Source organism: Epinephelus fuscoguttatus, linkage group LG3 (genome assembly GCF_011397635.1).
Source record: "Epinephelus fuscoguttatus linkage group LG3, E.fuscoguttatus.final_Chr_v1".
Lineage (NCBI taxonomy): Eukaryota > Metazoa > Chordata > Actinopteri > Perciformes > Serranidae > Epinephelus > Epinephelus fuscoguttatus.
In genome coordinates, this window is record NC_064754.1 from 2,567,799 (window position 1) to 2,594,079 (window position 26,281).

A 26,281-nucleotide genomic window follows, 5' to 3' on the forward strand; every position below is an offset into this window, starting at 1 on the left:
TATATTCAGTTAAATACAGTACAAAAATTATTAGGTTGTCCGTCAGTCCGTCCCATTCTTGTGTTATATCTCAAGAATGCCTTGAGAATACTTCTTTTAATTTGGCACAAACATCCACTTGGACTCAGTGGTGAATTGATCAGATTTAGGTGGTCAAAGGTCATTGTCACTGTGACCTCGTCTGTCTCATTCTTGTGAACATAATATCTCAAGAGCGCCTGGAGGGAATTTTTGCAAATTTGGCACAAACGTTCACTTGGACATGAAGATGAACTTATTAGACTTAAGTGGTCACGGGTCAAGGCCACAGTGACCTTGCATCCGTCTCATTCTCGAGAATTCAATATCTCGAGAACACCTTGAGGGAATTTCTTCCAATTTTGCACAAACATCTGCTTTTAGTCAAGGATCAATTGATTAGAATTTAGTGGACAAAGGTCAAGGTCATTCTTGTAAATGTGGGATTTTTTTTCAAATTTGACACAAACATCGAGTTGGACTCAAAGATTAACTGACCAGAATGTGGTGGTCAAAAGTCAAGGTCAGTGTGACCTCACAAAACATGTTTTTGACCATACGTTGAGAATTAATTCACTGATGATAAGCAAATTTCACACAAATGTCTGACAGGATAAAATAATGAAGTGATGACATTTTATATCCAAAAGGTCAAAGGTCAGCTTGACTGTGACATCATCATGTTTTAACGTCATATCTCAGGAACAGAAGGGGAGACATTTGGTCAGATACTGAATTGGTGACTCTAATCTTGAAACTGTGCTGATTATAATATGGACGAGGGGTCAGTCTTGGAAACCAGCGGCTATCAATCTGACTACAATAAAGCCTCTTCCATGTGCCGGTCATTTCAGCCAATCTCTATAAACTGATATCTGCATATGACTTACAAAAAACATTATAAAGCTAAATCATCGTCAGATCACAGCTGATGGGTTCTGAGACGACATTTCAGTGTTTCAGATGTGTCTGTTTAGGTGGCGCTCACATGTGATTGATCGATACCTCTCGGACTACAGACTAAAACCAGAACACTTCCGATACCTGAGTCTTGTCCCGTCGCCAACAGACACTGCATTCATGTGCAGATATCTGTTTACAGAGATTACAGAGAGGAAAACAGTCCTGCATGGCAGCATCGCAGCTTTCTTGCCAGCTGGAACTGTTTGTTGTGAACTCTCATATTAAATATAACAGCTGACCTGGTTTTTATAGCGACTGTACACACAAACAACTGTCAGTGTGAGCAGGAGGAGGAGAAGCAGTAAAGCAGAGGAAGGTTGAACCTCAGGGGTGCAGAGGGGTTGGGGGGGGGTGGTGGTGATGTCAGCGCTGATGTCATGGATCCTGCTGGGAAACAGCTGGGTCTCTGCACACAGAGCCTGCAGCTACTTCCCATGGGTGAAAACTCACCAAACTTTGCACAAAGGTCCAGTCTCATGCCAGATATCCTCAGCTGTAAACTCAAGCCAATAGTCCTGATGGTGGTGCTACAGCAAGCGTCTAAAGTTCAAAACTTTGAAAATTCATCTGTAACAAATCAACCATACGTGCTACAACTTCACAACTTTCATCAAACTGTAGCCCCAATACTGAAGAAACTTTTGTACATTTAAACCTATTAAAAATTATGAAGTCCATCACTCTGTTTTTTTTAAAAACTGTAAAACTTCTTAAACCTATCTCCTCCCACAATCTTTGCTCTGTTGACACCAAACTTGCTACAGAGCATCTTCAGACTGTCCTACAAAAACTATGTTTCTCAGATTTTTGATTTATCAAAACTTGAGCCTACAGTGCATCAAAATGTTTGACTGTAAACGGTACTGTAAACATATACATGCAAATTCTTGCTAAATAAATCTTCAATGTTCATGAAAAAAATGTCAAAATTCTAGAGTCATGGTAGATGATGTGTGGCACATTTCAGAATTTTATCTCAGACACTGAATTTTTGACAGCATTTTGAATTTTGCTCTAATGTGAACAATTGGAGTCAATGTAAAAATGGCAATTTTAAACATCAGTTTTTCACTTATGGAGCAAATCAATCACTGTTACAAACAAATTACCAACATCTCCATGCTGTCTAGATGCAATATGTGTATTTTCAGATTTTTGTCTTAATAACTGAATTTTTTACAGTGGTTTGAAATCTGCCTTTCCATGCACGGATGGCTGCTTTCCTACACAACACTGAATGGCTTACTCAATTTGTGAAGCCACTGTTGAGTTGCTACTTGCCAATTAGCTCAGAGCGGTAGATGACCGTCTTAGGTTCTAGAGGTTGCGAGTTTGAGCCTCAACTGGTGCAGAATCCACATTGTAATGTAATCATCTTCTTGTGCTCCAGCTTATTGCTTAAAATTGCCTGAGCGTGACTGATCACTGTGCAGCATCTGCAAGTCTTTTTTCTGCTAGAAAATCTGCCTTCTCATGCTTGAAAATAAACCAAACTTTGCACAAAGATCCAGTGTCAATACTTCAGTGTGAAACCATCTGAGGCTTCTCACTTTGCACATAGCTCAACTAGTTAAACGTCAGTTTTTCACTTATGAAGCAAATCAATCATTGTTAAAATAAATTACCAACATCTCCATGCTGTCTAGATTCAATATGTGTATTTTCAGATTTTTGTTTCGATAACTGAATTTTCTACAGTGGTTTGAAATCTGCTTTTCCATGCATGGACGGCTGCTAAACCTGCACGTCTGGCTTAGTCAATTTGTGAAGCTACACATGAATTGTCACTGACTAATTAGCTCAGTGAGATAGAAATTGATTCTTAGTCTCAGAGGTTGTGAGTTCAAGCCTCAGCTGATGCAAAAGGCAGATTGTGTTGCTAAATTCCTAAATGTCTTCCAATTCTTCTGCTTGTTGCTCAGAATTGCCTAAAAATGCCCGGACCTGACCCATCGCTGCGCAGCAGCTATAATTATTATTTATTTTGAAACTGTCATTTCATTGTTTTAGACCAGAAAACTTTTTCTTTACATGTGTCTAAATTAAGACTCGGAGCGAACTGAACCAACATTTAGATGCTTACACACAAAGTTTACAGCTGTGGGTTTCTGCTGCGCTCACCTCCTCCTCCCTCATTATTTGACCTTGACTCCAGGTCGGTCACATGTCGTCTGTTCCCACGCTGCTCACTGAGTCGCTGCCTCACGTCCAGCCATGTCTGAGAGGAGACGTTAAGACAGATCAGACGCAGAGACACGACGTGTTAGTTGGTCACAAGTTTCCTTTCAGTTCCTGTCCCATTTCCCAGGAGGCTTTGGGAGCCTCAGATACCTGCTGACCTGAGAGAAGACAAATCTCTTCTTTGTTTGTAAAGATTTGTTTATTTAGAGATATGAAATTTACAATGCAATATATATGTAAACATTTTCATTCATGCATGAGAAATAAATTTAACAGAGAGGAAAACAGAGAGAAACAGAGACACGTTTTCAGATACATGCAGATGTAGAACAAAAGGTGAAACATAAACGTGAAACATCGACTTAAATATATGTTCAATTAAAATAGTTACAGTGAGCATTGATAAAAATAAAGTACCCATTTTATGCTATCATTGACTGCAGACTGCTCTTAACCGGCTGGTAGGGGTTGCGAGCTTTCCAGAAATCAGCTCAGCTAAAAACAAGTGTTACTGTCTGCTGCAGGACATATTTCACTCCATTGTGGTGCAAAAACTGACATCCATGGAAAGGTTTGCTCTCATTTGGAACTGTAGCATCTGCAGATTAATTCCACACCCGATCGTAAACTGTATTTAAAGATAAACAACGCGTCTCAACTTCCTCCCACTGTACAAAAGTGAAGACAAAATATCCCGGATATCGTCCCTGCCATCTTGTACTGGTGACATCATGTGAAGCCAGACCTGAGCAGTAGTGATCTCCGCAGTGTTGATTTCCTGCCCCTGCACCGGTCCAACCAGTAGCAGGCAGGGCCACAGATTGCGAGCACGCTGATTGGCACACACAGCTGTCAATCATGTCGACAGACCGCCTTTTTATAGTATCAAATAACTAATTAAAACCAAACTCATGAGAAAATGAACACTTAAACAGACAGCAGCATTGTAAGGACTTCCTAAAATAACAGATTTATTTCCATCCATTCATCCATTTTTAACCGCGGATCCAAGGCCGAGTCGTGGAGGCAGCAGGCCAAGCAAAGCATGTATGTTGAACCATCTCAACTGACCCCTTTCCAACGTAAAAGGAGCAGCGGCTCTACTCCGAGCTCTTTCTGGATGTCTGACTCCTCCCCCTATCTCTAAGGCTGAACCCAGACACCCCACAGAGGAAACTCATTTCGGCCACTTGTATCTGTGATCTCATTTTTTCAGTGACTACCCAGAGCTCATGACCATAGGTGAGGGTTGGGACGTAGATGAACCAGTGAATCGAAAGCTTTGCCTTCTGGCTCAGCTCCCTCTTCACAATAACAGTCTGACACAGCGCCTGCATCACTGCAGACGCCGCACCAAACCGCTGATCCATCTCATGCTCCATTCTACCCTCACTCATAAACAACACCCCGCGGTACTTGACCTCCTTAGCTTGGAGCAGTAACTCTCTCCCAAAAAATTATTTGGCATATGCTTTTGGGTTTTTGGTCTGGCCCATGTCCCATCTGCCATCAGAGGGTGATCGAGATGTTTGGGCTTCACAAGTTGTCATTTCGTCCATCTTTTTTATACAGTCTTTGTGCTCGATGTGTTACGATCCACTAAAGTTAGGCATGATACAAGATGGAAAATACAAAAACACTTTTATCTGCGCTGCAATCTAGACTGTAAGGGAGCCAGGAGGGACATTTCCACTGGATGTATTTTGTAGAGTGGCCCATATTAGCTACCGCGGCTGGCGATGGAGGTGGAGATCTGTCCTTTACTGAGTGCACTTTTCAAGTTACAGTGTGGTATTAGCATACACTTCTGTAGTCCACCGCTGAGACAGATCCATCCTGTCCATCCTTCTTGTTTTTATTTCCCATCTGTATGCTCCACACATTGAAATGGACATCGTGACATTGCAGATGAAGACCGTACTGTTGAGGGCTTTGTGATTGTGGGGAGTTATTTTAGCCTTCATGGTCCTTCACACCACTTCCCCTCAGAGAAATCACACACCATTTTCTAAATCCACTAAACCACCGCTGCTGCTGCTGCTGCTGCTGCTGCTGCTGCTCAAACCTCTGTGGGACCGCAGTGCAGCTGAGCACCAAAGTGGAGATAAACGAAATCAGAATTAGACTTGATAAAGCTTTAATGATCTTTGCGGGGGAGTCACATCGTCACAGAGCGGAGACGAAGATCAGAGAAAGTAAAAGCACCGAGGATCATCAAGGCAAATAATTACAGCGACAGAGAAAAGCGACAACAGAAAAATGATTCAGACTTTGTTGATTCAGTGATTTTGTTTTGGTTTCTCATCATCATCATCATCATCATTATCATCGTCATCATGTTTAATGGAGATTAGGTGTTTTTATGGACCCCCTGAGGTTCTGTTTAATCTCATCCACACTGTCTGTTAGTCCCGGCTTCTTTTGTGTGTTGCTGATTTTTAGCCTCATGCAATTAACTGCACTTTGGAGTTTAATGGAAAACACACAGCAGGGATCCAATCTTAATGACTGGAGGGATAAAAGATGTCAGAGAATAAAGTTCAGATGTGGCTTCCACTGCTCTCCCTGCCGTCCATCATCACTCAGTGTTCCCTCTGTTCTCTGCAGGCTCAGATCGCCTTCCTGCAGGGGGAGAGGCGAGGTCAGGAGAACCTGAAGAAAGACCTGGTGAGGCGGATCAAGATGCTGGAGTACGCTCTCAAACAAGAGAGGTGAGTACATCTAACCTTAAAGGGACAGTTCATCCAAAAATTAAAACTACAAATCTCACCTGTAGAGCTGAATATCAGTCTGGATAGTTTTGGTTTGAGTTGTTGAGTGTTGGAGATATCGGCCGTAGAGATGTCTGCCCTCTCTCCAGTATAATGGAACTAGATGTAACTCGACTCGTGGTGCTCAAAGCACCAAAAATACAATTGAAAATTTAATAAAAACTCAACGTTGCATGTAGGAACTATTCTCTTTCAACCTAACTACACCCGCCAACCCTGCACAGAGGGAAAGTGCATCTACTGCTAGCTCATTTAGCTAGCTAACGTTACAGCTCAGAGGACACCATTAATGTGTACATCACACGGTGTCATGAGCATGTGCGTCTTAGCCATGAGTAGATGCACACTTCCTTTGCACGGTGATACGGTCGGTGGGTTTGGTAGAACAAAGTCTGTGGATTATCTCAAATTGCTGGGTCATGATTTGTGGAAAGAGACATTGCTGTTGAGTTTTTATGCCGCTGCGATGGTGAGAGCCGTGGCAAGAGGCATCATGTTTTCAGGTTGTCCATCCGAACATCCATCTGTCCTGTTCTTGAGAACGCAATATCTCAAGAACCCCTTGAGGGAACTTCTTTAAACATCCACTTGGAGACAACAATGAACTGTTGAGATTTTAGTGGTCAAAGGTCAAGGTCACTGTGATCTTGTCTGTCGTATTTTTGCAAACGCTATGTCGCAATCCCTCAAATTTGACACAACCATCCACTTGGACTCAAGGATGAACTGATTAAAATTTGTTGATCAAGAGTCAGATGATGTTGGTCAAAAGTCAAGGTTATTGTGACCTTTCACCTGTCTCATTCTCGTGAACATGATGGGCTCTAGTTTCGGTGTGGCCTGGCGGATTTTGTAAGTTTGGCACACCGTGCGCCTGGCGCAGCTACTCCTCTTTCCCACCTCCGTCCCTCCTACCGGCACAAGTCGGAGAGAGGGAGGAGAGCAGGCGTGGAGTGGGTTTTACACACATCACACCAATCAAACGAGCCCCTCTCCTCACCCTTAAATGCGCCGCGCGAAGGCGTAATTAGAGTTTACTCAATTCGCCATGGCAGAAGAGAGCAGCAGCGTCACACAGCCAAACTCCTCCCAGGAGGAAACTTATGTTTTGGTCCGGGAGGTCCAAGCTCGCAGTGTCCGAATATACGGAACTGCGAGCAGACCTCCACGGGCTGATGATGCAAAGGTAGCCTGGGAGGAGGTCACCACAATTGCAAATCAGTGTTGCGTTTCTCTTGTGCGCGCTCACTCTCTCTCTTTCTCTCTCGCAGTCTCACTCTGTTTCTTTTCTTTTGACTTTTCTAAGATGACAGATGCTGAATATATACTCCCTATCTGATGCTGTGGCTGTTTGTGGTTGGCTGAGAGGGATGTGAACTCATTAGTTTGCAGCTGTGTTAATCAAATCAAGTTGGGTTTCCATTACGCGTGCCAAACGTGCCAAACGGTGCCAATCTCCTTTGATCTGACATCAGATGTGACGGGACAGTCGATATAGAGATACATTTATGTGCTGATTGCAGATAGTTGCATTGAATAGTGGTTTTGTGGGTATTTATTGCATCGTTAATGTGCCTGATATTCTGGAAACCTGCCTGTGAGGTTTTGGTGACGTGTGCGCACTGTCCGCCGGTCAGCCAAACTTCGGCTTACACCGGCTGCGCTCCCCCTGCGCTGACAGTAGACCTGGTTTCAGATGGTGAGCTTTTAGCGCACCTTCGGTGAAGCCTTTTGGCACGAAACTGTCACTGCGCCAAGCTGGATCTGTCGACACCTCCCCCTGCTGCGCCGCCACACCCATCTCAGCGCACCTCGGTCTGCCAAACTACCAAACTGAGCGTGCCTCGGGTTGCGCTGCTCGAAAGTAGCTCTGCGCGGGGTTCACCACCCTGCACCGCCTGCACTGCGCCGGGAAACTAGAGCCTGATATCTCAAGAACACCACAATGGAATTTCTTCAAATATTGGCACAAACGTTCACTTGGACTGAAGAATAAACTGATTAGAATTTTGTGGTCGACGGTCAAAGGTCAAAATGTTTTTCACTCATACTAACTGTTCAAAGGTCAGCTTGACTGTGACATCATCATGTTTTAACGTCATATCTCAGGAACAGAAGGGGAGACATTTGGTCAGATACTGAATTGGTGACTCTAATCTTGAAACTGTGCTGGTTGTGTAAATCACCAGTTTCATCATGAAATAATATTATATTGATTCTCTGGACAATGATTTGTTATTTGTTGATACTACAAAGTCTGCGACGATACATTTTCGATTCAATGTGATTTAGGGGCCTGCAGTTGATATGAGACGGCCCATTTAACACAATTGGTTACATAAGAAGCTCCCACCTCTTTTTTACTTTTGGCTATAAAAGATAAAACCAACTCATAAATAATAAGAGCAGTAACGCTTACTTTAAACTGACTCCGCTAACTCAGATAAAACAGCACATGGGATAAGGTAACGCTTTATGGAAGAAATCTTTTCATTTTAACCCAAACCATCATCTGTTTCCCAAAATGTCAGGGCTGTCTGTTACATCGTGTTTAATCTTGTAACGTCATTGTTTACACTCGGCATGCGCTCTGTCTGTTGACCTGTATTTTCTCCATAGTCAATTATGTTCCACGCTGCTAATTTATTCCAGAGAAAATAAAGTTATTCTCATCGTGTTCCTTTCGGCTGCTTGTCATCTGCCTGCTGCTGTTTGACATTGACACAGAATTTGAAAATAAAGGCGCAAGGTGATGATGATATGGATCGATGTTTTCACTTTGCATGGATGATATTGGACCTTTAAATCTTAGGGATCGTTACAGCCCTAGTTGATTGTACAGATCTCCTGTGCTGCCGGGGGGCAAGATGTGTGTGGAGCATCCATGTTTTTACAGACCAGTGCCATCTGGTTCCATTGAATTGGAGAGAAGGCAGACACCTCTACGTCCGGTAACTCCAACACTCTGCAACTCACAACAAAACTATCTAGACTGCAGACGTTGCGCTAGACCTTTTCGTCGCCGGTCATTTTGACCGACAGGGTCATAAAAATCCGGTCATATTGTATTTTTACCGGTCATTTTAATTTTCCTTTAAGATATTCAACATTTAGTTTTCATTCGTTCGTTTTTAATAAATCCAACAAGCAAGTTATAAAATGTGCATTAATAAGGACATGAACGAAAAGATGGACAGCCATCCACACCCATGCCATTCTGGACACACCGGACGCGGAACCAAAGCGCAGCGTCCAGCAGCGGAGGCAGTTTTCAGTCGGCGCCCATGTTAACCTATCTGACTGTCCTCACAGGCCGCTGAGCGTTTGGTCTATTTTTCACGCGAGCGCTTCTGTCAAGCTGGATAGAGCGGATCGTACCAAACAGGAAGTCAGACACAGAAAAGACGAGAGAATCCGGCCAACTTTCAAAATAAAATAACAACAGCATGCACTGAGGAATGTGAGGAGAAAATACCGTGTTTATAATTTAAAATAACACAACAGTATATAACCAAACACATTTTTCAATACCCTAATCACTTCATTACAATTTTAATTTTGTGTCACCGAGCCTACAGACTACATAAATTAAATGGTCAGAACAATACGCCCTATTCATTCAGTGTTTATCCAACACGCTCAATACATGGACATGCAATGACAAATTGTAATTAACTTATTACGTTATAAAAAACGATTAAAATATGGCCTTACCCATGTTTAAAATGACCTGTTGAAGTGAAAAAACGAGTACTGACGGGAACAGACAAGTGGAGTCGATGTTTAACCGGCGCGGAGAGCGCAGGAGAAATGCGCTGCCTGTGTGGACAGTCAAGCGCCTGCGACTTCCACGGCACTACGCGTCCGGTGTGTCCAGGGCTCAACAACGCTACATGAAGCAGATGAATGACTTTTTCTCTGCAGTGTGAAAACAGCAGCCGCTGATTGTGCACTCCGCCGCCATGTGGACAGGGGTGGGAATTGCAACCAGTCAAAATGACCGACGGCCTTCAGATTTTCCGGTCATTGTTGTAAAAAAAACGGTCAATGACTGAGAATATCCGGTTAACGCGACCCCTGCTAGACTCATAAACAGAATGACAGGTAGGAGAAAAAATATGTTTTTGGTTTTGGGGTGAACTGTCCCTTAAACACTCGAACCAAAAATAAAATCTTGTTTCTTGTTTTTAAGCTTGGAGACAATTCTCAAATTTAATGTTTCTTTTTGCAAAATGCAGTCAGAGAATTAGATTGATTTAACCTGATTCTCACACCGTTGCCTTTTAATTCCAACTTATTAGAATCAGTTCATAGTTCAGTTGACAATAATAGAAATGTGCAGAGTTGCTGACAACCATCAGTTGCAATCTGCAGTGTGATGAGGAATTCAATGGAATCAAAGTGACTCCAATTGATGAATATAATCAGTGTTAAATTGATCCCTCCACCTCAAAGAGCAGCTTATCCTCTTATGGAATTATTAGTGATAAATCTCATAATCTGGCGACAGATTTTCACACACTTTGGTTGTCTGAGTGTTTGATTGGCAGGTCTGGATGCTGTTTACTGAAGCGTTGGGAAGAGGAGGGTCCTGGAAAAACTTTAGCAGTCACTGAAATATCAGGGCTTGAACACATTATATTACCACATTGAAACCAATTTAAAGGTTGAGAAACTTAATTTAGGATGTGATGGGACACTTCAGCTCTATTGGTTCAGTGTAAGCAGCTCCTTAAAGGACCATTCTGGTGTTTTTTTGCCTCCACGTTGGCGATATCAGGGTCTGGAGGCATCATGTTTTCATGTTGTCCATACGTACATCCCATGCTTGTGAATGTAATAACTCAAGAACACTTCAAGAGAATGTCTTCAAAATTGGCACAAATGTCAACTTGGACTCAGTGAGCAAGTGATTTGTTTTTTATGGTCAAGGGTCAAAGATCAAGGTCACCTTGTCTGTCTCATTCTCTTGAGCGCAATATCTCAAGAACAGGACTTGAGGATCAACTGATTAGATGTTGGTGTTTTAAGGGTCAAAGGTCAAGGTCACTGTGACCTTGCATCCATCTCATTCTTCTGAACACAATATCTCAAGAACAGCTCGAGGGAATTTCTTCAAATATGGCACACATTTTCACTTGGACTCAACAATGAACTGACTAGTTTGTGGTGGTCAAAGGTCAAGGTCTGTGTGACCTCACCTGTCTCATTCTCGTGAACATGATATCTCAAGAACACCACAATGGAATTTCTTCAAATTTGGCACAAACGTTCACTTGGACTGAAGAATAAACTGATAAGAATTTTGTGGTCGACGGTCAAAGGTCAAAGGTCACTGTGACCTCACAAAAATCATTCTTTTTGGCCATTACTCAAGAATTCCTACACTAATTATGACAAAACTTGACACAATGTCAAACAGGATAAAATAATGTAGTGATGACATTTTATATCCAAATGTCAAAGGTCAGCTTGACTGTGACATCATCATGTTTTAACGTCATATCTCAGGAACAGAAGGGGAGACATTTGGTCAGATACTGAATTGGTGACTCTAATCTTGAAACTGTGCTGAGACACTGGACTGGTGGGCGGAGTCATACAACCACAGGGTGGTAATTCTAGTTTATGCATCACTGTTGATGGTTTTCGGAATCATACCTGTATGCACACAGTGAATGTTATTGTTGTTCACTGAGCAGTTTATGACAAATAAAAAGACATAATTTAACAGGAAATTTATTGTGTGTGTGTGTGTGTGTGTGTGTGTCACCTTCAGGGCAAAATACCATAAGCTGAAATATGGAACAGAACTGAACCAGGGAGAGATCAAACCTCCGAGTTATGATTCAGGTAAGACAAACCGTCTGTGTTCTCTCTGTTGATGATCTGCTGAAATGTTTTAAAAATTGAAATGCTGCCGTCTGAGTGGTGATTGTTTGTGGTCGAACCCGGCTGCTGTTCAGGGTCTTTTTTTTTTTTTTGTTTAGGTACGACTGATTCGATTGCCCTCCCGATCCACGCCCCCACTGCTCAGCTTTCACATAAGTAATGTGGTGTAAAAATTATGTTTCATACCCGAGTACCGAGTACATCATCTATGTGACATTCGTTTATGTTGTCGCCACGGTTAAGAAAACAACACCAATCACAAGATCCCAAGCCCACACAATGGAGTCAATCCTCCCATCATGCCCACTATTGTTTTTTCTTTGAAGACAATGTGGAGAATGACCCTCTTGCCTTCCTCCCCACTTTATCACTCGTGGCTGTGCAGTTCAAAGGATGAGATCGACACGAGCTGCGGGCATATGCAGATTTCATAGGGGAACAGCAGTGTTGAGAAATACCTTTGAAAGTCTGCTCGCCGACTGCTACTCACATTTAAGTAGCAGTCCACTTCCGTGTTTTAGAACAGTAGGTTTTCACACCTGAGTACACATGACCTGTTCTCAAGACCACCTTTGCAAGTAGACCCAGATACGGATCCACAAACCATGTCTGAGTACGGTACACAGTGTTCCCATCAATCAAACAAACTGGACTTCAGGGTCGAGTAAACTTGGATCCAGGCTGGAGTCCCTGATGTGAAAGCCTCCTTAAATGATCACTGTGTCAGATTATGAGATCGTAGAGTCAGAAATGCTTGCTGTGACTCGACCAAGAGATATTACAGACCTGATGATGTTCCCTGACCAATCATCACCAAGCTGTTGGTCATTGTTGGGCTGTCAGTGAGCGTCTGTCACCCTAGTATTTGCAGTGCGTCCCACACTGTTGCCCCTCATTGACCCCTGTTGGCTTTTTTATTTTTGTTTTGGCCGAATCAGCATGTTGAATCAGCATTGGAGACGGCTAGGGATGCACGGAAATGAAAATTTGTGAACGAAGCCGAAGCCGAATAATATTAAGCGCTTGGCTGAATACCGAGTACCGAATGCCGTTGTTTAGTTTTTCATTAGTTTTTGCAGATGAACCCCCTCCTGATTAGTGTTGTCACGGTACCAAAATTGGGAACCACGGTACGATATCAGTGAAAGTATCACGGTTCTGAGTAGTATCACGATACCACAGCGAAAATGAGGCAGATGTGCCTTTTGTCATTTATAAAAAGATAAATCATTTTTCCATAATACATCACTGATATTTCAATGGAATAAATTACTTATTGACTTATTCATACTTCAAAAACAGCATCAATGAGTGATTAACATAGGGGGGATCAAAATAGAATAAATAAATAAAATAAAAATCAACCAGCCACCCTCCTCCCCTGACAAGTAAAGAACAGTCCCTTCATAAGTAAAGAGCAGTCCCTAAAGTGCGGTGAGGTTTGTGGGCCGTTACCTGCCACAAAGAGTAATGTGATCGGCTCGTTTCTCCTCTGACACGTGACATACCTGTGTGCTGTCCAGGTACTTTTGGGCAGTCATGACACCAATGAAGTCTTATTGGACCTGGAGCCGGACTTCTCCGTCGCCGGTAAGCCGTTATCTTGCACCGCGGAGCAGTATGGCCACCGTATTTGACAGGAATACATTCCTGTCTGTGTCTGTGACCCCCGTTCAACCCACAACCAGCAGGATTCGCCTTTCGTTTCTGCTGCTGGTTGAAATCTGTACTCGCACAGCGTGCTCCTGGATGATTTCTTTTGCTCACACAAAACTATTTTTAGTCGCAACTGCTGACATTTTACTCCATCTGTCACAGCACGCTGTTAGATTACGTCATCAAAACACGCCGCTATTATTCGGCCTTGTTTTTCACTTATTCCACCGAACACCGAATGTGTGTTTTTTTAGCAATATTCGGCTGAATATATTCGGTTACCGAATATTTAGTGCATCCCTAGAGACAGCAAAGCCTGTCGGTGAACAAAATTACTCTGATTGGCTGTTCAGCCCAGTGCACAAGAAGAGAAACAAAAGTGAGGAAAGTAAACAAAGAGCTAAAGTCCAGAGGGAGTGAGAACGAAACAAAATTGTTACATAAGGTTAGATTTTTTTTTTTTTTTCAGCAGAAACTTCCTGATGGTTTGTGTTTTGTTCACTGGTGTACAGTAAATTTTCAACTGCTAACTGGCATCAAGATGATCTTCTGATTTCCCTTTTTGAATGACGCATACAGATTAGCGCCGTCTGCTGGTGTGGAGTTATTTCCTCTCAAGCAGGTGCAGAACCTGTGTGCTGGTTGGATGTCGGCTGTTGTGTTCATGTGCAACTTTTGGCCGAGACACAGGCGATGTGAGGTGATGCAGCAATTGGCTTTCGTTGCTGCTACTTCTCTGAAGTCAGTTAGGTGTGTCTCGGCCCTTACGATTACAAAACTGCAAGTTGTGTTGTGTGAACAGTGCAGCAATCTGACAATGTTAGACGTCGTGTAGTGTGAACTGTGGATTATCCCACAGAACAAAGATCAGCTATTTATGACTGTACGTCCACCAAAACAGTTTAAACTCAAGGTCCACTTACTGGTTTATTCTGGAACTTTGAACTGCATCTCATGGTCTTCATCAGCAGATGGATTAGATGTTCAAACATTTGATTTCACTTAACGCTTTAAGGATTTCACACACGAAGAATGAAGAACCTTTCAGCCAAAGATCATCCTCTGTCCTCTCCTCACATGAGTTTTGTGTTGCGAGAAGCCAGTTAAGGTGGATCAGCATCAGGATGCCTCTTGGACGCCTCCCTGTGGATGTATTCTGGACTCATCTAATGAAGAGAAGAGTTTGTTTCAGACCAGAAACTCTCTCTGGAGGATTATACAGCCCATCTGGGGACACGTCAGGATCCCCAGGAAGAGCTGGATGATGTGTCTGGGGAGAACGAAGTCTGGATGAATGAATGGATAGAAACATGTTGCTAATTCTCTCTGTCTCACACACAGATGAGGGGAATGACAGTGAGGCTCCCAGTCCTCCGAACAGCAGCCATCAGCTCAGCTGGAAACAAGGACGCCAGCTGCTCAGACAGTGAGTTTACACACACATGAACACACACACTCATTTAGACTCTCAGAGTGTCATGGGACAGCTGACTGTGTGTGTGTGTCTCAGAACAAAAAGCAGAAAGCGGCAGAGTCAATCTTCTTAATGGAGATTAACACTTTTAATGGGAATCAAACAGACTAATCCACTGCGACCAGTTGGAGCTGACAGTGGTGGAAGAAGTACTGAGATCCTTTACTTAAGTAAAAGTACTAATACTACGCTATAAGAACACAAAGAAAGGTCCTGCATTTCTAATTTTACTTCAGTAAAAGAACAGAAGTATCAGCAGCAAAATTTATTTAAAATATCAAAAGTAAAAGTGCTGATAGGTGAGAAAATAATACCTTTCATAATGTTATTATTCTTACTTATGCATTAAGGTGCATTTCAGGGATCTTCCAGTGTAAATTTTGTTGATGAAAACTATGATGAAGGTTTTCTGTCAACGACCTTTTTTCCAGGACAAAAAAAAAGACAACGATGAGCTAAAATAGATCTTGATAATAAAAACTAAAATGATTGATTTTCATTTATGAGATCAGATGAAAATGTTAGTGGTTGACTATCAGACACTGAAAGTCAAGAACGGCCGTGCTTGTGATTCTCTTCAGATGCCTGATGAGCGACAGGCTGGTAAACTCCAGTAAATAGTCTGCACCAGGATGTTTGGGTTGGTGCGAGTTGTGAGCTGTAATTCAGCAGTAAATAATCAGCCGTGTGTGTCTGACTGTGGATGGTGGAGCTGCTGAATGGATTTGTGGAGTTTGTTAGTTGCAGCAGTGGCTGTTAGCAGCTAGCTCCGCTCGCAGCCTTCACAGCTTCACCCCGCAGGACTCCACTCAGTCCGGACTGGAGAAGGTTTGTGGGTTGATGGTGTTTGACAGGCAGGTAGGAGGCTCAGTTATCTGTGAGTGTAGCTGTGCTGTAAGTAAACAGTCTGAACTCAGATCAGTTTTCTCTGACAGAGATGAAAGTTTAGTTTGAATCACCAACTCTGTGAGAGGACACCAGTTTAAACCTCCAGACTAACATGTTGCACATGAAGAAACAAGTTATGTTTCTGCTTCTTAACAGTCACATGGATAAGTCAGAGTTTAAAATGAACCTGGGGACAAATCCTAGTTGGCTCACATTAGTTATTTGTTGAGAGCAGAAATAGAGAGATGTTGAGCTTTTCAGATGATGATCAGTAAGTGTGTGCTCGTAAATCAGCCCTTAAACCTGTCACACACTGCTGGAGACATGACACACACATTATTTTATACAACCTGACACCTTGAGTCTGATTTATGATCCATGAATCAGCCTCACTGGATTAGTTTGAAAATAAAAACAGAAATAGAAAATGTAATGACATAAAGTTGACTAAAATGTTGTGACTAAAACTAGAAGGATAAAAATGGCTAAAATGTGACTAAAACTAACAAACATTTTCATTTTAAGACTCAGGCTAAATCTAAAACAGCTGTCAAAATGAACACAAGGTTCTCCTAAAGTTTTGTCTGGTTGAGGCAGAAAGCGTTTTAACCATAACCAGGGTTGCAGCTCCACGCTCCTTCTCTCCTCCTCTGTGCTCTTTGTGCACAGCATGTGCAGCACCAAACCCGTGTCAGATTTGTTTAAATTAATTATAAAGCAGTGTAATTGGAAACTTAAACCTTATTTCAAAATAATGTTGTTTTTTTAAGTGGAAGTGGGAAAGCAATTCGACTTCTGTCTCCGCTCACACCGGGCAGCGGGTGAAGTGGAATCTGCGACTGAGACTTGGAGGGAGACATTGTGATTTTACACCAGACTAGCTAACTTGTTTTTAAACTTAATGGTGGGTTATTATTGCCTTTATTAGTCTGACTGTACTGAGACGTTTTAATGGTGGTTTAATCTCACAGCAGTTACAAACGATACGGAAGCTCAAGGCAAACTCTGTCGTTACCTGACTGTCCATGAAGGCAGCTTTGCGTGCTTTAACTTGGCTCTGACAAGGGAAATTGAAGAGGGAGCGGCACGGGCTCTTGCAGCCTTGCAGAATTAAAACACGCTTCTGAATGAGAAGTGGTACCATGGTCCAAAATTTTAAAAACTAAAATATAAAATTAGAAAAAAATGTCTGTCTTGCAAAACAGGGCATTTAATTCGTCAGAGGCCAAAAGGGCAGGTACTTGAGCGCCAGCTGGGGTCTATCTGTGCATGTGCCTGATTTTACCAGAATTTTTCATGTTTCAGCTTCAGGTTAAACAAATCACATGTTTATATTCCTGCTGACCATTCTGTAAATCATCCATCAGTTATTGGATCAGTTTCACTCCTTCCAGATTGGTTTCAGTTTGTTTCATTTCTTCTGATAAAACATCTAAAACTACAGATATGATCCTTTCAGTCCTCATCTCTCAACAACGATCAATCTTACAAGTTAAGAGTGTTTTCTACAAGTGTGTCTACAAACGCTCTTTAATTTATAAACACGTTTCCCAAAGCAGCAGTTAAGAGCCTCTTAACATCTGCTGTCTGTGGAGCTGAAGCTGATGCTGAATACTGAATAGTGTCTGTAAGCCGTGTTGTTTATTAAAAATACATCACAAAGTGCGAGTTATAAATGACACAAAGAAATGCTTCATACTTGGAACTGTTCAGTGTGAAAATGAAGCTCAGTGTGCAGCTAACAGTTGCAGCCCTTTATAACCCATGTTCCTGTGTGGAAGTCAGATTAACCCTCTGAAATCCAAGCATTTCTTTTTCTTTTTAAACTGTTTTTAGCCTCAATACTTCTGTGTTTTAAAGGGTTAAAGCCACACTGTTTCAAACACGTATTGCAGCAACTGTAGCCGCTGTGCACCAAAAAGCTATGATAACACTGATGAGACCATGTCATCAGATACTACATGGAGTATTCATTCAGGCTCCTACACAGACACACGCGACGCGAGTTGACAAACCCTCTCCTCACCATGCTGGCTGTGTTTACAATGTAGGATTGTTGGGGCGGGTGTAAATCGAAACAAACCAATCACGTCTTGTCCTTTGACAACTGACAAGTGGCTCAACCTCACACACCTCATCCCTCTCCTCGCATTACTGCGCCGCTAACAGCTGTTAGTGGCCAGCTGCACTACTGCCGCATAATAAAGTCCCACTCTTTGAGCATAATGCAGGATCATGTATTATGCAGCATCACGGGAGACGGAATCCTCGTCGCCAAGAAAGCGCACAAGGGAATCAAAAAGGCAGCGTGACCGGCGAATTAAAAAAACAAGGGTCAGCATTGGGGTTGCCTTTCCCAGGTGGAGAGAGCTGCTGAAGGAGAAAGGTAATACAATCACAGGCCAGCGCTAACAGCAGCTAACAGCGGCTAACAGCGGCGCAGTGATGCAAGGAGAGGGATGAGGCTGTTAGCGACTGGCCGCTAACAGCTGCTAACAGCGGCTAACAGCCAACAGCGGCGCTGGCCTGTGATTGCATTACCATTCTCCCTCAGCAGCTCTCTCTACCTGGGAAAGGCTACCCCGATGTGGGCCTTCGTTTTTTTAATTCGCCGGTCACGCTGCCTTTTCTATTCCCTTTTGCGCTTTCTTGGCGACAAGGATTCTGTCTCCCATGATGCTGCATATGCATGACCCTGCATTATGCTCAGAGAGTGGGACTTTGTTTCAGATTTGCCAGGGTAGTAGCGAAGCACCTCTTGCTCCTCTCCTTTGGCTCCTCAGTCACGCAGTGCTGGCCTGGCTCTCAACGAAAACGCCGAAGGCGGTGCTGTATGTCCCTCGCTGGCGGGTGTATTCTCAAGATGGTGAAACGTAATGATACCCCCCAGACGACTTACCCGCACAATGTACAAACAAATCCGAAATTCTCCTTTTACGAGAATAAGTCAGATTATTGGTGGAAGTAATAGTACACCAGTGATGACATATTTATGAATGCAGACATCAATTTTTGCCAATAAACAACTGAAAATGTTACACAATGTCCCTTTAATACAAATTCACCAAAGTGAAACTATACCAAAAAAAGGCAGAAGTAGATCAGTGGCTTCCATGTTCATTGAGGAATCCTGTAACATCTATGTGACAAAGCAGTATGTAAGTCCGCAAAATAAGTAAACTATACAAAAAGAAAGAGTGACCATATTTGGGTGAGAGGGTGGCGCTGTGGAGGGGCGAGAGGTGGATCTGACCAGAGATATTGGATAAAGGAGATACCCCACTGTAGGCTTATCCAATGTTAAGAAAACGGTTACTCTTCCTGTCTCCTAAGTGGGCGTGGTTAGCTCTCCCTCCAATCAGAGCCTGTTCTCCCTCAATCCCCCCCTCCCCACCACCTCTGTGGATGTCTGTGTATGCAGATCGAGAAGCAGGTGGAATGAAAATACATTCTTCCTATTATTGCAGCCTATTGCTGCACAAAGCTTGGGCATTTTTTATTTATTACTAGCAGTAAATAACTGTTTGTAAGCTAACTGTGATTTTACCGCCTGTTTATCAAGATCACAAGATCTCGCGAGAACTTGTTTTCTGAGACGGACAGGGCTCAAACAAAGTTAACTTTCTCTTGATCTGTGCGGATGAAAAATGCAGCTTTAGTGTCAGTATGTTGGTAAGATGTGTGGCTTGTGGAAAACGAACCCAGTATTTACTTTAGTGACTACAGGGCGAAAGAACTGACCATAAATTGTGATCACGTTCATTTTCCTCATTGACGACAATACATTCAGAGCTGCTGCAAGTCTCCTACGGGGGCGTGGCACTGACGTCACTGAATCAGGAAGTGAGCTGAGTGGGGTATCTCGCTTTATCCAGTATCTGTGATCTGACTGAGAGGCCGAGGACGATGTCAGCAGACAGCCTGTCACTCAGAGATGCCCAACCTTAAATATGCGTAGCTTTAGCCTGTAATAAAATGGAAACAGGTGAGGCAAAAAATCTAGCCCCGTACAGCTGTCATGAATGTTGAAATTAGCTACAGAGGCCAAAACTGTTTTTTGTACCAGGCTGTAAACATGTTAACTTCTGCTTTAAAGTTGGATATTTTAACACTGGGGGTCTCAGGGGATTGACTCGCTCTAAGAGCCAGCCTCAAGTGGACATTAGAGGAACTACAGTTTGATGTTTGCTTCATTTTTCAGCCTTGGAGGTTGCCGCTTGGTTTGAAGTTTAGTTCCTCGTTCATTCATACATTCATTAATTTTCTGGAACCTCTTATCCTGTTGGGTCACAGGGGGGCGGAGCCTATCCCAGCTGACACTGGGTGAGAGGCAGGGTTCACCCTGGACAGGTCACCAGACTATCACAGGGCTGACACATAGAGACAGACAACCATTCACACTCACATTCACACCTAATGTGATTTCAACCCCAAACGGTAAACTTTAGTTGCGTTTTGGCTGATCGTTTACACGACAGCGGCGTTTTGGGTGACTGAAAATGCAACATTTTGAAAACGGGTTCCACACTGCAGTTTTTTGGAAACGGCACCGTCTCCGTTGTCATGGAAACTTGCAATATGCAGTTCCTCTGAAAACGGAGACTTTCCGCACATGCGCATTACGCTTCCAGTCACTAGGCATGTGTGAGAAAGTCGACCATCACAACAACAATGGCGGCCTCCCGAGCTCTGTTTGTGTTGCTCACCCTGTTGGATTTATCAGCGCTTCCCCATCATAGTGTAGATTTACTGTAGCAACTCCACCTCGTCGTCTGTCCAGACAAACGTTCGTGCGGTTGCCATTTTGTTTGTTTATACATCGCTGTTAATGCACCGCCAACTACTGGCCTGGCATGTATACTGCAGCATTTTTGGTCATTTTTGCAGATCCGTGTGCACGGCGATTGTTATCAAAACGTTGTCGTCTAAACGCGGATGTCTTTGGACTGTGGGAGGAAGCCACAGTGCCCGGGGAAAACCCACGCTGACACGGGGAGAATATGCAAACCCCGCACAGAGGGGCTCCCCTACCCTGGGATCAAACCAGGAATCCACTTGCTGTGAGGTGACAATGCTGACCACTGCACCACCGTGCCACCGTCGCAAAAAAAAGTTCCCAAATTCAATGTAACACTCGGTGAGTGACTGATATACAAATGGTCATTTGGGCTGTGAAGTATTTCTTTAAGGTTAAAAACGTTTTTAAGATGGATTTTACATCATCTTGTTCTAAAGATGCTTCTGGGAAAGAAGGCCACTTTTTCCACACAAGTCAAAAGACCCTGTCTGCACGTACTGGTATACAGATATTTTTTTAAACTGATATTTATTTAGCCAGTTGTCCACACCAAGGTCATTATAACAGAGACTTTACTTAATGCTGAAGGTCAAGATTTTTTAAAAACTTCAGTTGCTTACAGTCCCACCAGGAAGTCAAAGTACAGGAGCCGGGATGTGACAATCTGAGGGTAAAAATTCAATAAAGCAGCTGTTGGTTTTGTTTTTTTTCTGGAGAGTTGAAACGCAGCGATGCTGAAAAATCTGACAGTGGCGACATGTGACACAACAAATATAAACATGTAACCAGGTGACACTTTTGTTAAGAAACAGAAAACTGCGAGCTTCTGTTTGTGATTGTGGTTGGTGTTTTTTGCTTCTTTCTTTGACTGTGTGTGTGTGTGTGTGTGTGTGTGTGTCAGTCAGCAGTGGCTGTGTGGTGACAGTGAATGGAGGATTGTGTGGAGGCGTCGAGGCCTCCTGCGATCGGAGAGGCTGGTACAGAGCGAGGGAGGCCGACCTTCCTCTCTCTCTGTGTCTCTGTGAACAAACACACTAGTCGTTATTCAGAATTAAACCTCCGTCCACTGAGGATAAAACCTCTCCATAAAACGCTGCTCTCAGGTCAGCAGGCTCCTGCTTCTCTTGGCGTCCCGGGCTGAAGGTACAGTACAAAGACTAGTTTGAACTTCTTCTGAGTTGCGTCTTTTAGGCCTGTTGCTCAATTCTGATTGGATACTTTAAGATAAGGAGTAAACTTTACTTTTTTGCTCAAGTATTTTGTGAGTATTTGAAATATAAGAAGTCTTAACTAAAGCTTAAAATCAGCCAGAAAAGTGTGAGTTTAAACACAGCTTGACTCACTGACTCGGTGCACATTTTAACATGTCTTTTTATTATATCCATTTTTAACAGATATAAAGGTGAGTGATTGTGGCGTTACAGGTCAAAGAAACCAGCACCTCACTTATTGTCAGTTGAGCAAAATCCGAATTTTCTTGTCAGTTTTATTCCAAATACTTTAGATTTCCTCAGTTTTGTTTCTCTGTGTTTATTTTGCCAAACATTGACTGAACTTTACCAGACCACAGGAAGGACAGAAAGTGTGTCTAAGGTCCTAAACTTGGTGGCACTGCCCTTTAAAGACACTTCTCCATTGATATAATTGTGGTGTTGTGTAGCTCAGTGGGTACAGCAAGGCACCAACGCTGCAGGAAGACACTGAAAAACAGAATGAAGAGCGACGCTCAGGCCACACAAGGACGTTTATACGGAGGTCTTTGCTGAACTCAGAGAAGACCGATGGAACGCTGTTCACTATTAATACCAACATCTGACATCTGGATCAGCCTGCTGGGATATTTGCATTTTTTGTCACTTATTTTTTTTGCTACTTGTCACATATTTGTCACTTCCTGTGTGGAGATCCTCCACATTTTTGTGATGTAAGTCATGCCTGCATCAGAATTTGGTTTGGACAGATGAGATGAATCTGCATCCATCAGTGGGGATGTCACTCTGCAGGGAGGAAAGAAAACAGCTGGATCTTTGTATAAAATCTCAGAAACAGAAACATAAAAGTTTTTTCCCTCAGTCATTGACTCAGACAAATATGTACAAGTTTCTTCTCATATATAACAAATGTAGAGTATACCTAATAAGGAGAGAGCTATTATTATAATTTGTACATTCTTTGGATTTATGGTAAAAGGAGCTGAGTCAGTTTGACATCCTCTGTGACTACGATGAAATGGCTTTTTATCCATAGACTTCCATTTATGAATATTAAATTAAGCCAGTAAAATTTAAAGACTTTATTTATTTATATACAACTGAAAACTCCAGTTGTCCAGGAGGCTAAGTAACAGTACATGATTCAGAAATAACCTAAAAGTTTCATATTTAAAAAATTATATATCATAGCTAGGATTAATGTATGAACACGTTTGAAAGAAACGTCCTATTCAGGTAAAAATCAGGTGAGACTTGCTTCGTTTTTACCACCAGAACTCTTCCAGTATGAATTGGTAATCTGATGAAGACCTGGAATTGGGGATAGCGACTTCCTGCCTCAGTCAGCGTGGTACAGTTGGAAAGATATCCACAGATTTGAACTTCAGATCTTTGGGGGCGGCTGTGGCTCAGAGGTCGAGCACGTCATCCATTGACGAGAAGGTTGTCAGTTCAATCCCCAGCTCCTCCAGTCTGCATGTCAAAGTATCCTTGGGCAAGAAAAACTAAAAATGTACGTACGGACAAAAGCCAAACATGGTATGCGCCAAAAAAATATTCACTATTTCTACAGTCAGGCTTCCACCTCACCATCTGCCAATTCCCCATCTCCAAAATATTTGTATGGGTCAAACTTTTGCATGGGGAGTGGCGTACGCCTCTTTCAGGCCTCGTTTTGTCCATGCACAATATTTATAAAGGAGACCCCTGGATACAGCATCGGAGGTGGGGCTCTGTTGATTCCTATGAAAGTTGCTCAGTGGCACATGAAGCCAAAAAGTTTCTGTGGTGTGAGATTACGCAGATGATCAGCACTGTTTCTGCATCATTGGTCCCATGGAGCGGGCGCATTAGAGACCTCCACCGGCCCGGCTGTCTACTTCCAGTTTAGTGCACCGCTATCTTGAATGGGGATAAAATGATTTAATCATGCTGCTACGTTAGAAAAAACCAAATGGATCAAATCCTGATAGTGAAACAAGTCATTTCAAGGGGGTTGTGACGCTCAAAAATATTCATCCACTGATTTACAGACCTGGTCTCTCTTCCAGTGTAAGTCTTCGTGGGCCCAGTGGCATCATGAGCCGGACCCCGGAAATTGAAGTACCACTGTTTGGCCGCAATGGAAATTGGCTTCAAAGCCCGGGGCACCTCCTGGGGGGCTGATGTTGACCGGCTTATCATGAGATGATTAAACCTTGGATTGTCTCCTTTTCTTCACATTGACTCCTGAGCCTCCTCTGACCTGTCTCTTGTCTCTTGTCTCTTGTCTCTGTCTCCACCCTCAGATACCTGCAGGAGGTCGGATACACAGACACCATCCTGGATGTGAAGTCTCAGAGAGTGAGAGCGCTGCTCGGTCTGACCGGAGACTCAGGAGAGAAACCCTCAGAGAAGAAAGTCGAACCGATGGTCAACGGCACCGAACCGTCCTCCCTGAAGGACAGCGGCATGGTCAGGTATGAGATGAGACCGTATTTATTTTAGATTTTTTTATTTTCTCGCTGCTTTGACCTCTACACTCACCTTCTCTCTTTAATCTCTCCTTCCAGTAAACCCGACATGTCCGACTCAGCCACCGTGTTGGAGGCCTTCAAGTTCATTGAGAGCGCTGCAGCAGAATTCAGCGACGAGGACGAGGACGAGGACAGTGAAGGACGGGATAAGACCATCTTAGACCTGGCTACAGTAAGACATTAACACACTAAGTCCTTTGACAGACTCATTCTGTTAAACCTCACAGTGAAATGTAAACACAAATCACAGCTCTTAATATTTAAAGCAAACAAAGTCGCAGCCCAGAGTTGACCTCCTACGTGCAGTTGTTAAAATAATATTCTTCTACCTGCAGCTCTCATTCTGAAGACGGACAGTGGTAACCTGTGATTTCATTTCCTGTCTGATGTTGTCAACAACAAGAGACAGATTTTCAATAGTCTTCCTCATTTTTGTAACTTTTAACAGATGGTGAGGAAGAAACAGTCGTCTACACCTTCGTCCACAACCTCTGACCTCAGCGACGACCCCGACACAGAGGAGGCTCTGAAGGGTTTTGATTTCTTGGCGAGTCCAGACGAGTTGGACGGATCTCCGGAGTCCAGGAGCGGGGAGGACAGCGGAGAGTGGGGTAAGACGAGGGGACATTAAAAACATTCAGGTGACAGGCTTTTAATCATGCGCTCAGGATTTTACACCAAACACCTGCAGGTTTCACTGATTAGCTGGAAATTAAATCCAGAAGACATTTAAAGGTGCAATGTGTGAGATATGGGCAGAATTTAAGTTTTAAACATTCCAAAAAAGAACATTATCTACAGCCAACATGAGAGGAAGACGAGATAAAGCTCAGTTGTAGTTTTTGTTGCTTTGAGATTAGGGATGTCACTTACGGTTAATTTTTCTTTTGATAGCCTAACACCCATCGACTGGAAACTAACCAGTTAATTTTTAAGGGGAAAAACAACAACGCAAAACGATGTGAAATATAAGAGACCTTTCCTTTTAGTGCAGCACTCTGTTGACTCATTGAGGTTTCGGGCTGCATTTCAAAGTGCTTTCCATTTACAGGTGGTGAAATTATAACATTTTTTGTTGTAAATATTTTGCCTTTTAGTTTCTGTTGGTTTTGCTGACAGACAGCTGGTCACGTTAACAGCTGGAAACATGGCGTCAGTCTCCTCTGGACGGTGGTTAGTAAATCAATGGTTAACTGTTCGACTCAACAGCGTCTGCAGAAAGCAAAACAAAGCTCACAGCTGCTACCTGTGTCAACACAGCCAGGTGCAGCCAAGCCAACCGGGCCAAGCTAGCCAGCAGGCTCACCAGCCCTGTTTGGTCAAAGTCAGTGCTCACTGTTCAAGCACGACCAAGAATGGGTCCCAGTTCAGACAATACAAGGTCTGAAATCCACGGTACTTTACTTTAGGCTGGTGTACAGCCAAGCTAAGCTAGCAAGGCTAAACTAGCTCTCAGGCTTACTGCTCGTCGCCCACTCAAGTCTGTGATGTTAATTGTTATCGTGCACCATGTGTTGGTCAAAGCTAAAATACGTCCACAGCCAAATAGTGCGAGGTCCAAAACCCAAAATCTTTGATTTAAGGCAAAGAAACACAAGAAGACACATGAAGCACAGATGATTCAACTAATGACACCACAAACCGTACTGAGAAACATCCCAGATAGTTTTGATTTATGGTTTTAATGTGGCTGTTTTCTTGCTAACACCGCCTCACGTAAAGAAGCTGTGTGATTCTGACCAATTTTCATAGTTTGAGCAGTTTGGTCGGTTTGCATGTTCTTGTCCAGCCGTAGTTAGCAGGAGGGAAAAGTTGCCTCTTAATAGTTTAAAGCATGTTGCCAGGCATTAGACATTACACTTTTAAATATGACAACAGTCAAAATGATCTGAATTTGACTATTTTTTGTATTA

At 43.0% G+C, this 26,281-nt stretch overlaps 1 protein-coding gene across 2 annotated transcripts in view; it reads left to right on the top strand.

Moving 5' to 3' along the window:
* Positions 1–26,281, top strand: part of strn (striatin, calmodulin binding protein) — an 80,710-nt gene that overhangs the window by 35,789 nt on the left and 18,640 nt on the right. For both annotated transcript variants that reach the window (XM_049572488.1, XM_049572487.1), the window contains exons 2-7: positions 5,770–5,873; positions 11,713–11,786; positions 14,823–14,907; positions 24,141–24,311; positions 24,405–24,540; positions 24,817–24,979. In XM_049572488.1, coding sequence (XP_049428445.1) covers positions 5,770–5,873; positions 11,713–11,786; positions 14,823–14,907; positions 24,141–24,311; positions 24,405–24,540; positions 24,817–24,979 — 733 coding nt within the window. The remainder of the gene's footprint in view (positions 1–5,769; positions 5,874–11,712; positions 11,787–14,822; positions 14,908–24,140; positions 24,312–24,404; positions 24,541–24,816; positions 24,980–26,281) is intronic.